This window comes from Rhamphochromis sp. 'chilingali', assembly GCF_963969265.1.
Source record: "Rhamphochromis sp. 'chilingali' genome assembly, chromosome: 7".
Classification (NCBI taxonomy): Eukaryota; Metazoa; Chordata; class Actinopteri; order Cichliformes; family Cichlidae; genus Rhamphochromis; species Rhamphochromis sp. 'chilingali'.
The window spans coordinates 25,421,307-25,436,347 of NC_137934.1; the positions used below are offsets into that span (position 1 = coordinate 25,421,307).

Here is a 15,041-nt window from a genome sequence, read left to right on the forward strand (position 1 = left end):
GTTAAAAATAGAAGGGTAGGGGTTTTCATCAGGAACAACTTGAGTTTCAGTGAGCTTGTGTTCTTCCTACTTTTCCTTCCTATGATACTGTATGTTATATTCTCTGTTAGTGGTAGTTTGCAGAGTAGTTGTCAGGTGAAGGCAGTATTAAAAAAACTTGTCTGTGGGCTACTCTTGGTTGTGCTGTTGTTAGTTTGTCAGTCAGCTGCAGAGAGAAGCAAAGGTATGTTGTATAAAGAGCTTAAGAGAAAGTGTTAAGAACAAAAAAGAGAGTCTCCACTCAAACCATTGTCTGTACTTTAAACAACACTGTCATAGCCACACTGTTACAAAATGACCGTGATGTCATGTCATATCTAATGCAGGCTGACAAGTCATTTAATGAGTGATGGTGTTGGTTTGCTCAAAATTGCTGATGATTATTGGTTAGTTAGTCTAGTTAACTGTGTTTTTATTTTTTTTTGTTAAATGTTTTCAGATGTAACATATCTTTTCTGCAGTCTGATCTTTGCAGAGCATCTAAAACACAGCGACCTGATATACTGAAGAGTATATGAAGCGTTGAGTAAATTAGTCACGTATTTCATATGCGCATCCTGTGTATTTCTTTAAAGATTATTTTATATAATTTCAGTGCAAAATATACTTCCGTAGACATTACAACTATTCATTGCAATCTAGTTATATGCTAGTGCTAGTGTACTTACTTCACTCTCCAGCAGGTGTCGACAGTGCACCAGTGGGTTCGCCAGACGCCAAAAACCACACGAGCAATTCTCGCGAGAATTCGATTTGTGTCCTTGATAAGTCCGAAATGGGGTACTGGGACCTACCGGAAGGTACAGACTGTGTGGAAAAAACATGGATTACTACGAAACTTGGCACGGCTTTAGGTAACTATCGTTGGTGACATAATTACTTGCAAGTCATGTTGTGCAGGGTCGTGAAAGCAGGTCATCTGTGTGGTGGGTTAGTCAACGCTTTTGAACTTGCAGATTAAGATTGCCTAGCAAGCTACATACGGCTAGGTTTGCTTTTGCTAAAGGATGGACCTGGGTTTCCTAAAATACAAACGTTCAGTGAATTATTTAGTTAGCGGTGCGTTTGCTTCAGCTCAGCAGATAATCACGTAAACCAGTACTGTAAGATTTTTAAATTACAACCTAGAATACCTTGAGATAGTAATGGGCGATGAAACAATACAGATGAACATGGCGCCATAGCGTTTCCTCGATACAAAAATCAGACACGGTCAATATGAAGTCTGTACGTGACTGTTTTGTTAGACTACACGAACAACCAACGACCGTGACAATAGCGCCATGCTCAACTAATAGGTTGACGCACACATGCTTTGTGGAATAACCAGGTCGTAATCTCCCAAAAAATGATTGCCGATGTTTCTGTGTTTGTAATATTTTTGCTTATATTGGTAAATAGGCTTTTGACGACGTGACTTACGAAGGGGCTACATATAAAATATAGAAATGACCTGTTTCGCAACCATCTTACTCACAGGTCTCAAACTTCAATGACTTGGCGACCACTGCTGGCACTGTCATCTCATTGGAAGCCCTCTGGAGTGTTTGCGTAGTAACAAGCCTTGAACTGTACTTGCTTTTATTAAAGTTCACTGTCAAGACCAGTTTCTCACACGGTTCCAAAAAGGGGCATTACACGACTGAAAACTCTGGACAGCTCTTGCAAGGATGAAGGGAACTCTCAGAAACTTTGCAGTCTGGTCTGCTTTTCCCTGTGCCTCTCGGAACTTAGTTTTCAGTTCACTGTTGCACCGCAAGTCGGTAAGTTCATTTTGCAGCATGCTGGGGACACGCTCATCAGCTGAGAAGGGGTCTGCAAAAAGCTGGACAGTGCTCTGTCTGTTTCATGCCACACCAAACTGCTCAGCTGCTGACGCATATCTCTAGCTTTGGTTGGGCCATACATGGGACACAAACTCAGCATTTCTTCTGTCACCTCAAACTAATGATCAACACCTCTGATGAAAATTGCTGAGCATTATCAGTACTTTCATCAAGCGCCACGGAGTGGCAGTGAAACTTCGACCTTTGTTCATAGATATTACTTGATAATGTATTATTCCGCTCTGCCACGTTGTTTGCCGACAGCAACGTTGTTGAACAAACTTTTTTTTTTCTTTCTTCCTCTTCATTGAATGGCTTCCCTACCTTAGCAATTAATTGACTAATCACATAACCTGCTTTGAAGGCAGCATCAGTGTCCTTACTGGCTTTGTGGAAAAGTTCTTGCTGGGATAGTAGTCCTCTTTGTAGCTGTTTGGCTCATTTTCTCCTCTCCCTTGTTCTTTCCATAATGCTCTCCATGTTTAGTCGCATAATGACGCTTGAGATTATATTCCTTCAAAATAGCAAGTTTCTCCTTACCTAAAAGGCACATCACCTACACCCAACTCAACAAAGAAATACAGCAGTGTCCATCTTTCCGATGTCGGCGTTCGTCATCCACTTTCCTTTTCAGTTCAGACGTCTTCTGCTAATATAATACTGCTAATTCCTTGAGACCTCTGATCTTAATGACCGTGTTCTATATTCTAATAAATCTTTTTTAGCCACTTAACATGTTTTATAAAGATATTTTATTTGTTGCAATTTAACAACAGGTAGAAATACAAGGGACCGAGACGAGGTTGCGGCCATGAGCGATGCAACCGCTCTGGAGCCTTGGCGCAGCTTGATGAGCGAACCAGTGCGCTGGCCACGTCTGCATCTTGGGCAGTGGCGTGCTGCTGCACCTCCAACCAGAATTTCAGTTAGGTCGTCAGGGTCGATGAAAACCAGGGGAAAATACCCAGAGGAACGTCCAATCTCTAAGAGGTCCTCTATGGTGAAAACACGCAGTACAACAGGGTGGAAAGATGAGTGTCAGGGGTCATTTGTCACAGAAGGATTTCACAAAGGTGAAAGGGAAGGTTTACAAGACTTTAGTGAGACCTGCTATGATGTATGGTTTAGAGACTGCAGCACTAAGAAAAAGACGGGAGCAGAATATTTTCACTGGGAGTGATCAGAATGAACTGATTATAAATAAATACAAGTTGCTGTCAATTTAAAAACTCCTTCATACCAGCTGGTCTAAAGTGATTGTGATTGTCAGCCCTACAGCAAAACTGACTTTTTTTTGTTTTTCTAAAGTTTCTTAATTTGTTTGTTTTGTGTGTTTCAGGGCTGGTTGGTTCAGCTTATCACATAGTGGCGTTCCAACCTGACTCTGCAGTGGCAGCGTTACAGAGGGCTACCAACTCAACAGTTACCATGGGTAAATGTATTGTCATTCAAAACTCCACAAGAACTTCAGTGTATGTGGTTTATGTTAAATCTGTCTGCATGTCTGAAAACTCCACTCCTTAAGGTCAGAAGCACTGAGATTTTTCCAGTTTCTTTAGTACTGGGAAGATTAGGAATTGCCGTCACTTTTGTAATGATTCACAGGTAGTGATAATGATAATAGTAATAATTATGATGATGATGATAACATTATCATCAACAACGACTGAGTAAGGTTCTTTATCTATACACAGTGATTTTCTATGATTCCATACTTTAAATAATTGTGTGAAGTAGGGCTGCACGATTTTGCATAAAATGAGAATCACGATTTTTTTGGCTTAGAATTGGGATCACGATTCTCTCACGATTTTCTTTTCCAGTATAAATATTTATTGCACTTATTAACTGCACATCAACTTCATAACAGTTGAGACTGAACATAAAAACAATAAATAAACATAAAAACAACAAATGTCTCACGTTTTGTGGTTGCCACAAAATGTTGTACTGCTTGAAATTCCGTCTCCACCGTTGCTCGACGCTGCATGTATAGAGCAGGTAGTGCAACAATAGAAAAATAGTTGCGGGACAGCACTGTGTAGCGTTTGTCTAGGGTGTTGATCATTTTCCAAAATCCCTCGTTTTGCACAGTCTTGATGGGAGCCATATCTTTGGTCAGGTGATAAGTGATAGCCTCCGTAATTTCTTTGTGCCTGCGGGAGTTCGACGAGTATAGGGAAGCGCTGTATAAGGTTCCCGTTATTGATGTTTGGGTGGTTGACCGGGACCGATTTTCTCCTGTCACTTTCTCGTCTTCCCTGACGTGCTCTCCGTTGTTTTTTCCCTGCTAATTTTAGCATCACACGGCACAGCTTCTGTATCACGTGGTATAAGGCTCCGCCCTCGTCATTTGTTGAGCAGGAAGAGTGAGCGCTTGTTTTCATGCAGATTACGTCCCGGATCAAAATGCGGTACAATCGTCGTCGTCTTTTTTTTTTTTTTTTTTTTTTTTAATCGTTGTCATTAGGAAATGAGATCGCACATAAGTATGAATCGAGATCGCGATTTTCTAACGATTAATCGTGCAGCCCTAGTGTGAAGCGCTGCCCTGATGGCAATAAAATTCTAAGTGCAAAAAACCCTCCGAACACAACTTTTGTGGTTTTGTTTTTTAATTCCTTGAACATCACTGCACTCAATATCGTCACTTCTTTGACTAACTAATTGAATTTAGAACAGTAAATTATTTTTCTAGTGCAGAAATGCCATCTGAAAACACAGCCTTAAAAGGTCATTCATTCATTCATTCATTTTCTTATAGGTTTGTAAATCATAAAAGTTTTGGCCAAAGTAAAAATGCACTATATTGCCCAAAGTATTCACCCGCCCAAATAGTTGAATTCAGGTGTTTCAATAACTTCCATGGCCAACGGTGTGTAACATCCATCACTCTTGCAGAAGCACTCGGGATGCCAACATTTTTGAAAGAATGGGTCACACTCAGGAGCTCGGTGAATTCCAGCGTGGTACCGTGATAGGATGCCGGTCACTGATAAATAGTCGACAGTCAACGGTTGGTGGTATTAGGGCTGCAATGATTCATTGACTAATTCGAGTAATTCAATTATAAAAACATCCATAAGACAAATTCTTTGCTTCGATGCTTCATTTAATACACGGCTCTGTAGCGTGCCGACGTGTTAAACGCGACTGTTTGACCCACATTTTCGACTGAAAACAGACCTGCATACAAACGTATTTAGGAACAGCATATAAATATCAAAAAGTTTGACATTGAGCGCATACACACACCCCAGAGTTTCAGCAAAAAGACTGTTAAACAGCAGCAGCAGCAGTGATGATGATGATGGTCTCATAGTTTAACATGGAGCTGAATATTCATTAATGCTCTTAATAACACCGGTGTTTCTTATCCAGTTAACTGATAGAATAATCATTAGATTCATTCATTCAGTCATTAGAGCTCGGCTTAGCGCCTTAGTTCCAGTGAAAGGAACTCTTAATGCTTCAACATACAAGAATTTTGGGCGTTTTCATGCTCCTAACTTTGTAGGAATAGTTTGGGGATGGCCCCTTCCTGTTCCAGTTGTGCACCAGTGCGCAAAGCAAAGTTTTATAAATACACGGATGAGCGACTTTAGCATGGAAGCACTTAACTGGCCTGGACAAAGTCCTCAACTCAACCTGACAAGCTGTGGGATGAGTTAGAGCAGAAACTGCGAGCCAGGTCTTGTCTGACCTTACAAATGCGCTTCTGGAGGAATGGTCAAAAATTCAATCTCAGGTTTGCAGTAGGGCTGGGCCATATCATACCGTTCACAGTAATACCGGTGTAATTTTGGGCAACGATAAGAAAATTAAATATCGCGATAGAATATGGGTAGAACGCGCATGCGTTGTGCCTTTGTTTTCATACGCACATCGTGGAAAAACCACGGTGTATGAGAAGGGCGAAAGCGGATCGTTGAATGGAACGGATGAACCAGAATTGGTTTGTGAAAAAGCTGCAACTTCAGTGGTGTGGAACTGGTTTGGCTTTCGTCCGTCAGATACACAACAAAGCACTATTTTTGGTAGCGCATGCTAGCGGGCCGTCGTTATTACCGTGTTTTTTGGTAAATACGGCACACTTAAAATCAATCCTTTGATTTTTCTGACAATCGACAGTGCCCCTTATAATCCCGTGTGCCTTATGTATGAATTCTGGTTGTGTTTACTGACCTCGAAACGATTTTGTCATACACGACGCTCGAAAATCTGAAATGTTTTTGTACAACTTTGCTAAGCTACAAAGCCGCACCGCTTGATGGATTGTCGGAGCATTACGGCTACCGTAGGCAGGAGCCTCGCGGAGTGATACGTACTGTGCTTCAACATAATATTACCGTGTGTGTGTGAGTGTGAGAGACTTCTTTTTATATTTTGTGGATATTCTACATGGTTATGCTGAGGATATGTCGGCCAATTTCCACTGGAAATGCCTTTTGGTTAAACTGTCAGCAAGGATTTGCATTTGCACTGTTAGATTTTTTTTTTTTTTATATAACTTTAATGCACATAAAAAAGCAGCTGCTTGTTTAAGTGAAAATACATTGATTTTTTTTGCACTAATAAAGTTGTGGAGTTGTAAAGTATTTTGTCTAGTGTCAATTATATCGTCAATTGTATCGTTATCGCAAATTTTCAAATGTATATCGTGATAAATATTTTTGGTCATATCGCCTGCTCTAGTTTGCAGTACACAACAAGGATATATTTTCTATGTTCAGTCCTGTAGTGGGTTTAGCTGTTTTAGCTGCTGATCTTTGGATCCCATAATTTTTTTTCTTTTTTTTGGATGACTGAAATAATGAGGGAAATTGTCTTCCTGTTTTCAGCTGCCATGGGAGCCATCTTTGGAATGACAACATGTCTCAGTGCTCAGGCCCGTGAAGCTCCAGACGACCCGCTGAATTATTTTATCGGTGGCTGTGCCTCGGGGATTTTTTTGGGAGCACGAAGTAAGTATCAGTCCTGACAGATGTGACTAGACAAGAATTCAAAATTTTATTTATTTTTTTCAGGAACACAACAAAAGTTAGTCCTTTTTAAATAAAAAGTGTGATGTGCAATTAACACACTACACTCTTTAGAGCATATTTGTGCTAATGTGCCACAATAATAATCAGCTGTATAACTAAAATTGTCACAACGGGACTGAACGGACTCACGCGCAGGCTCTAGGTCTTGAAAGCACAAGAGTCTTTATTATGATGCACCAGGTGATTATTTACAAAAGTGAGGGGAAAGCCGGGCTCCGGGGGTCCACACACGAACGGGAAAGACACGCACACTCTCCGTCCACTCCTCCTCACACTCCACTCACTCGGGTAACACAGGGGTAGGTCCAGGGAATCTGTACACAGAGACACGAATGGGTAGTTAGGTAAATCGCTATGAAACACTTCTGAAGTCATTGAGCTGGGGTTACACTGACGAGGGTCGGCAACGGTCCAGCGACGAGAAACACAGGGCTGCCGTCTTATAAAGGAGCTGGATCACTCGTGATGAGCCACAGGTGCGTGGGCCAAGGGCAGGAGCCCGCAGGTAAGCTCCGCCCAGGCAGAGGGAGGAGGGAAAGAGGGGAAAGGAGAGAGCAGGAAAAAAATTAAAAAAGGAATACAAAACATATGTAGCCGTACTGAGCCGACCGGGTAGGCACAGGGACCCTGACAGTACCCCCCCCTCAACGGGAGCCACCCGGCGACCCACGGGGCTTACCAGGGTGCCGGCGATGGAAGTCACGGAGCAGGCGCCGACACAAAACAGCCGAGCGAGGCACCCAGGAGCGCTCCTCCGGCCCGTAGCCCTCCCAATCGACCAAATACTGGACCCCCCGCCCCCGGGAGTCCATAATGCGGGAGACCCCATACGCCGGCAGCCCATCAACGATCCGGGCGGGAGGCGGGGGCCCGGAAGGAGGGCACAAAGGACTGGAGAGCACGGGCTTAATCTGGGAGACATGGAAAACGTCGTGGACACGCATGTTGCGCGGAAGGTTCAACCGAACAGACACAGGGTTCACAAGCGCACCGATTTCGAATGGCCCAATAAAAGTAGGAGACAGTTTCTTGGACTCCGCCCGGAGGGGCACATAGCGGGTGGACAGCCATACCTTTTGTCCGACCGCATACTCAGGAGCCGGTGTCCGATGGCGGTCTGCGAGCTGTTTGTTACGTGCCGTCGTCCGGAGGAGGGCAGCTCGGGTGGCTCTCCACACCCGGCGACATCTACGCAGGTGGTGTTGGACGGATGGCACAGAGAGGTCACCCTCAACGGCCGGAAAGAGCGGAGGCTGAAATCCTAATGACGCCTCAAAAGGTGAAACTCCAGTGGCTGAGGAAGTCAGGCAATTGTGGGCGTACTCAATCCATGGCAGCTGGTCACTCCAGGTCGTTTGATTTGTGGACACCACACACCGCAGAGCAGCCTCCAGGTCTTGGTTCGCCCGCTCAGCCTGTCCGTTGGTCTGAGGGTGGAAGCCAGAGGACAGACTAACCTTAGCACCGAGGGCGGAGCAAAACTCCCTCCAGACCCGTGAAGTGAACTGGGGGCCACGGTCTGACACAATGTCCTCCGGAATTCCATGGAGGCGGAATACATGCGTCCATGGAATAATGGAATGATATTTTGTAATGATTGTGAAGGCACATGTTTGAAATGTTTGAAATAAAAATGAACTGAACTGAACTGAACTGAAGGAGGTGAGCGGTTTCCAGGGCCGTAGGCAGCTTGGGCAAGGCAACGAAATGGACAGCTTTAGAAAACCTGTCCACAACGGTTAGAATGACTGTGTTACCTTTTGAAGCCGGTAATCCGGTGACGAAATCCAAGGCTATGTGGGACCAAGGCCGTCCCGGAGTGGGCAGCGGTTGTAGCAAACCGGAGGGAGGTTGGTTGGACGACTTGTTACGGGCGCAGGTCGTGCAGGCGGCGACGTATTCCCGTGCATCCCGAGCCAAAGTGGGCCACCAGAAGTAACGCTGGAGGAATCGTATGGTGCGGTGTACTCCCGGGTGACAGGTGAACCGGGCGGTGTGTGCCCATTGCAGTACCTGAGAACGAACAGAGGAGGGCACAAACAACTGACCTGGGGGCCCGGTCCCAGGATCTGGTTCTGTTTTCTGAGCTTCTTTAATCTGAGATTCGATTTCCCAGGTCACCGTGCCGATGGAGCAGGAGGCAGGAAGAATCGGACCTGGCTCGGGTTCCGCTTCAGAGGAGTCATACAGTCGGGAGAGGGCGTCTGGCTTCACATTGCGGCTCCCGGGCCTGTACGTAATTGAAAAGTTGAATCTCGTGAAAAAGAGAGCCCACCTCGATTGAGTCGCTTTGCGGCTCGGAGATACTCAAGGTTTCTGTGGTCTGTCCACACGATGAATGGTTGAGTGGCTCCCTCTAGCCAATGTCTCCATTCCTCCAGTGCTAACTTGATAGCCAGAAGTTCCCGGTCTCCAACATCATAATTGCGCTCTGCTGGGGAGAGACGGTGAGAGAAAAAGGCACATGGGTGGAGCTTACCCTCCCTCCGTTGGGACAACACCGCCCCGACCCCTGAATCCGATGCGTCCACTTCAACGACGAACTGTTGCTGGAGGTCAGGTTGGCAGAGGATAGGTGCTGTAGCGAACCGTTCCTTGAGACGTAGGAAGGCCTCCTGCGCGGATTGGTCCCACTGAAAAGACACTTTAGGAGAAGTGAGTCTGGTTAAAGGCAGAGCGAGTTTACTGAAATCTCGGATGAAGCGGCGGTAGAAGTTGGCAAAGCCTAAAAAGCGCTGGAGCTGTCGACGGTTTGGGGGTTCAGGCCAGGTAAGCACTGTTTGGACCTTCGCCAGGTCGGGTTTCAGATCACCCCGCTCTATTATGTATCCGAGAAAGGCCACGGAGTCCACGTGAAAGTCACACTTTTCGCTTTTCACAAACACTCTGTTTTCCAGCAAACGCTGCAGAATCTGTCTGACGTGTGTCTCGTGCTCCGCCACTGTTTTAGAGAAGATAAGGATATCATCCAAGTAGACAAATGCGCACCGATTGATAAAGTCCCGGAGGACGTCATTCACGAGGGCCTGGAAAACTGCTGGGGCGTTAGTCAGCCCAAAGGGCATCACCAGGTACTCAAAATGCCCCAGATGGGTGTTAAAAGCTGTTTTCCATTCGTCGCCTTCCCTGATCCGAACTAGATGGTAGGCATTGCGGAGGTCTAATTTACTGAAGATCGTTGTCTCGTGCAGAAGTTCAAAAGCCGAGGAAAGGAGCGGTAGGGGGTATTTGTTCTTAACCGTAATGTTATTAAGGCCGCGGTAATCAATGCAAGGCCGGAGAGACTTGTCCTTCTTTTCTACAAAGAAGAAGCCGGCTGCCACAGGGGAAGAGGACGGCCGGATTATGCCTGCTGCCAGTGAGTCCGTGATGTATTTCTCCATAGACGCTCTCTCAGGTTGGGAGAGACTATAAAGGCGACAGGTGGGGAGTGTGGTGCCTGGGAGAAGATCAATGGCGCAGTCATACGGCCGATGAGGTGGTAACGATTGTGCAAGATCTTTACGAAAAACTTCAGCCAAGTCGTGATACACAGGTGGAACAGAGGTGAGATCCGGAGGCTCAGACAGGTTATTTGGAGGAGACGCGGAGTTGCAGCCCGGAGGCAGTTCATGTGACAATCCACTCCCCAGCCTACCACGCATTCAGATTTCCAGTCGATATGAGGGTTATGCTGTCGCAACCAGGGGTGACCTAAGACAAGCGGTGTTTGAGGAGCTTTAAACACGAATAGGCTTAGAACCTCGGTGTGGTTGCCGGAGAGTGTGAGTGACACGGGCTCTGAGACATGGGTTATATCAGGCAGCCGCTGCCCAGATAAGGCGGTGACATGTAAACGATGAGGTAGAGGGTCAGACCCAACCCCTAATTTTTCCGCGAGGGCTGAATCGATAAAGCTCTGTTCCGCGCCAGAGTCAATTAACGCCATCACAGAATGGGTTTTTGTGTGAACTGTTAACTTGGCCGGTAACATTAAGCGTGGAAGGGAGCTTTTACTAGACAGGTCGCCCACCAGTACTCCCTTAACTACGGGCGGGCGCCCCCTTTTGGTCGAGATGGACAGGTGGCAATGAAGTGGCCCTTACGGCCGCAGTACAGGCACTCACCAGAGACCATGCGTTGCTGACGTTCCGCGGGTGTTAGCCGTGAGCGACCCAGCTGCATGGGCTGCTCGCCTTCCTCGCTTAGCTCGCCACTGTGGGCAGCACTGGGTTTAGCCCTCCATTCCCCCGCTGGTGGGCCCAAGAGCGCCCGTGGCTCCTGAAAGGCCCGCCCCCGGAGGTCTCTGCGAGCCTGAAGGCGATCATCTAACTTAATGCACAGAGTCATTAGAGAGTCAAGAGAGGCAGGCAGGTCATGCATTATTAGTTCGCCTTTTAATTCATCACAGATGTTATTAAGCAAGGCACTCTTTAGCGCCTCCTGCCCCCACCCCGTTTGCTCAGCCAAAACCCAGAAATTGACAGAATAATCCGACATCCTGCGTCTACCTTGTTTAAGATTTAACAGGCGTTGAGCGGCGGCGGCAGCCTCGGATCCTTTGTCAAAAACGCTCTTAAACTTAGACAAAAACTCGGGGTAGGAGATGTCGGGGTGGGATCGTAGCACTGCCTGGGCCCACTGTAGAGCGCGATCACGTAACAGTTGCACAAAGAAGGAAATCTTATCTCCATCGCCAGGGTACCAGTGAATTTGCTGACGAAAAAAATAAGTGAGTTGTGTGAGAAATCCTGCACACTTATCCAACTCACCATGAAACAGTTCAGGAGAGGGAGGCTGATGCCCGACGACCACAGGTGTAGTTTGGGCCGCGCTTGCGGGCTGAGACGCGCTCGCGCCCGGGATGGGTTCGTCTGCCGGAGAGGCTGGCGGGGGCGGAGAGTCAGTCAACGGGGTCCGCTGGGCGAGAGCCAGAGACAAAGCGGCAACATCTCCACTGAGCCGCATCAACATATGCTCGTGTCGCTGCAACAGCTCATCCAACGAGACCGGGGCTGGGGCGGGTGACGCCGAGCCTGCTGAGTCCATTGTGGCTGGACCGTTCTGTCACAACGGGACTGAACGGACTCACGCGCAGGCTCTAGGTCTTGAAAGCACAAGAGTCTTTATTATGATGCACCAGGTGATTATTTACAAAAGTGAGGGGAAAGCCGGGCTCCGGGGGTCCACACACGAACGGGAAAGACACGCACACTCTCCGTCCACTCCTCCTCACACTCCACTCACTCGGGTAACACAGGGGTAGGTCCAGGGAATCTGTACACAGAGACACGAATGGGTAGTTAGGTAAATCGCTATGAAACACTTCTGAAGTCATTGAGCTGGGGTTACACTGACGAGGGTCGGCAACGGTCCAGCGACGAGAAACACAGGGCTGCCGTCTTATAAAGGAGCTGGATCACTCGTGATGAGCCACAGGTGCGTGGGCCAAGGGCAGGAGCCCGCAGGTAAGCTCCGCCCAGGCAGAGGGAGGAGGGAAAGAGGGGAAAGGAGAGAGCAGGAAAAAAATTAAAAAAGGAATACAAAACATATGTAGCCGTACTGAGCCGACCGGGTAGGCACAGGGACCCTGACAAAAATGAACTTGGACTGCACTGGAGTGTAATTCTAAATGACATTTTACTTGATCATACTTACTACGTCTGCATAAGTTTCAAACAGTCCTTTTTTTGTGTTACTTATTGCTGAGAATCACAGCTGTGGACCTTCTGCACTATTTCTTATAGCACAATGGATTGTGGCCAAAAGAAAAACCCCTTATTGGCCAGTATGAAGAATATATAAATATAAAATTCACAAGAATTTAAAGATGTGTTTTCTGTATACTTTCTTTAAATCTTAGAGTAAGTCCCAGTTCTTTGTGTAAACTCCGCTCTGCTGCTTGAGGAAATGCTGCTTAATGAGAAGTTTAGGAATTGCAGTGACTCTTATCATCACTAACAGGTGATGATGGTAGACGGCTTGTTATGGCTAATTAAATCTGTTCTGAACATTTTTCATTTAAAGTCACAGTGGGGATGGGAACTGATAAGAATTCAGCGATTCTGATTCTAATATTAATATCTCTTATTGATTCCCTTCACGATGCTCATTGGCTCCACTTTGAGTCACCACCATCTCTAAGCTGCTTTTCAAAGACATTAATAATGTGCTGTGTGGTCAAATGTTTGTGCATGTTGGACAACCGATTTCCTTCAGGGGAAAACAAGATCATACATACTGTTAGATTCTGTTCAGTAACAGAGAAAATGTCTCTGCAGTTCTACAGTAGCATTTGGTTTGCCTAATTAAAATCATACTGTGTGCTGTGTCTGTGTGTGTGTGTCTCCAGCTCACAGTGCTATAACTGGTACATCTGCGTGCCTGGGTCTTGGAACACTGGCTTTCTTTACAAAAGTGGGCAAGATGGAGGGATGGAAACTTGCTGGACCACCTAAACTATAAGAGGAAGATGCCCGGAAGATTGTTATATTGTAAAAAATACCTAATGTAATAAAGTTTTTTTGAAAAAGCCAAAAAAATGTTGGTTCATTTTATTTGATTTCATTTTACATTTGAAAACACTTTTAATTTAACTAGCTGTTGATGTAGAAACTGGAAAAAATGTTCGGCTATAGCTGTGTCATATGGTTCTTATGTTTACAAAGGTTTATGTGTCCTTTTTTTAAAAATAGCCTGGAAGTAGCCTAGCTCCTAATAATGTCATTTATTTACACATGCCGCAAAATGTGCAAAAACATTGTATTTCTGTGTAATTTAGTGTTAAATATTGTTGTTAATGACATTAACAAGCATTTTTGTTAGACAGCAGGAAAGTCGGATGGTTGCCAGAATTGATTTATTGAAAATTTGCCAGCAGTGCAATGAAAAAGCAAATCACAGCAACACTGAGTGAAATGCTGCGTACAGTACAAATGCATCACCTTCTAATTTTCTACTTTTCACATATGTTTGTGGATGTTGACAGGAATTTTAACTTTTTCTCAAGTTCAAGACTCATTTCCAGTTTTTGGAAAACAAATGAAAACAAAACTGATGTAGTGCAGACTACAAAAGCATACTTCAGAAGATGGCACTGGTCACCAGAGATGGGCAGTAACGCGTTACTTGTAACGCGTTACTGTAATCTGATTACTCTTTTCGAGTAACGAGTAAAGTAAGGGATTACTATTGCAAAAACGGTAATTAGATTACCGTTACTTTCCCGTAGGAACACTGCGTTACTGCGTTACTAAAACCGTGATTTTTTTTGCGAGAATGTCTCACGACAGTGACGTAAGCGAGTGCGCCGTTAGTGACAACAGCTGTGTGCAGATCAACAATGGATCACATATCGATTGTGGGAGAGAGTATGAGCGTGCAGCGTTTAAAGTACTGACCTTACTTTGAGTTTGATTCCATAAAAAGTGACAAAAACATTAGCGTCCATCGTGCGTGGGAAGAAAACTTCTTTTTACAGCGAAAAAAACCCCCTAAACTTCCAAGCAAGCACCGAGTGCGCTACCACGTAATGGGAAACTCGCGGCACACCTGCACCAGGGTAAACCTGCGCCTACCGCAGTGCTGCTTAATAGGTGAAAATAGAGCAACAGGACCGCTGAGTCTTTGACTTTATTTACTTTCTGCTGTGTTTTACTTGCATCTATTTGAAAGAGTGAGTGTAAACAAAAAAAATATTTTATTTTATGTGCTGGAATGTGCAGAAAATAGGTTTAAATGTTAAACTAATTTATTGAAGTCAGAGAATGTTGCATATAATTAAATTTTTGCTTGATGCATAAAGTTAAAAGATTAAAACTGATAAAACGATATGTGTGAAACCCAGAACACAACGACTAACTCAAGATGCTGGAGAGAATTTGGGTGGAAACACCTTACTCGATTCTTTATTACACCAAAAATCAAAAGTAAACAGACTCAAGACAGTTTGCCATGCTGGAGAAGATGTGGTAACATGGAAGCACATCATACGCACGTGTTTTGGGAGTGCCTGAAACTGCATAATTTTTGGAAGAACGTGAGTCTTGTAATAGGCAATATCTTGGGCTACCAATTACCACACAATTTTAAAACTGTATATCTTGGGAATATTAGAGAGTATGTTCTGTACGACGACTTGTATTTGACAAAA

The 15,041-nt window shown here is 45.2% G+C and overlaps 1 protein-coding gene across 1 annotated transcript; it reads left to right on the forward strand.

The window, feature by feature from the left end:
- Window positions 1-735: 735 nt before the first annotated feature.
- ndufa11 (NADH:ubiquinone oxidoreductase subunit A11) lies at window positions 736-13,431 on the forward strand. The gene is made up of 4 exons (XM_080886083.1): window positions 736-893; window positions 3,205-3,297; window positions 6,707-6,829; window positions 13,242-13,431. Exons 1-4 carry the CDS (start codon window positions 815-817, stop codon window positions 13,352-13,354), a joined length of 408 nt encoding a protein of 135 aa, XP_080742209.1. The 5' UTR covers window positions 736-814; the 3' UTR covers window positions 13,355-13,431.
- The last annotated feature ends 1,610 nt before the right edge of the window (window positions 13,432-15,041 follow it).

What these genes read in the sequence shown, in the direction of transcription:
- ndufa11 (XM_080886083.1), top strand. Translation starts at nt 815, where the DNA reads ATGGGGTACTGGGACCTACCGGAAGGTACAGACTGTGTGGAAAAAACA. An exon ending in CAACTCAACAGTTACCATGG is followed by an intron (nt 3,298 to 6,706) that starts GTAAATGTATTG and finishes TCCTGTTTTCAG; the next exon opens with CTGCCATGGGAGCCATCTTT. An exon ending in GATTTTTTTGGGAGCACGAA is followed by an intron (nt 6,830 to 13,241) that starts GTAAGTATCAGT and finishes GTGTGTCTCCAG; the next exon opens with CTCACAGTGCTATAACTGGT.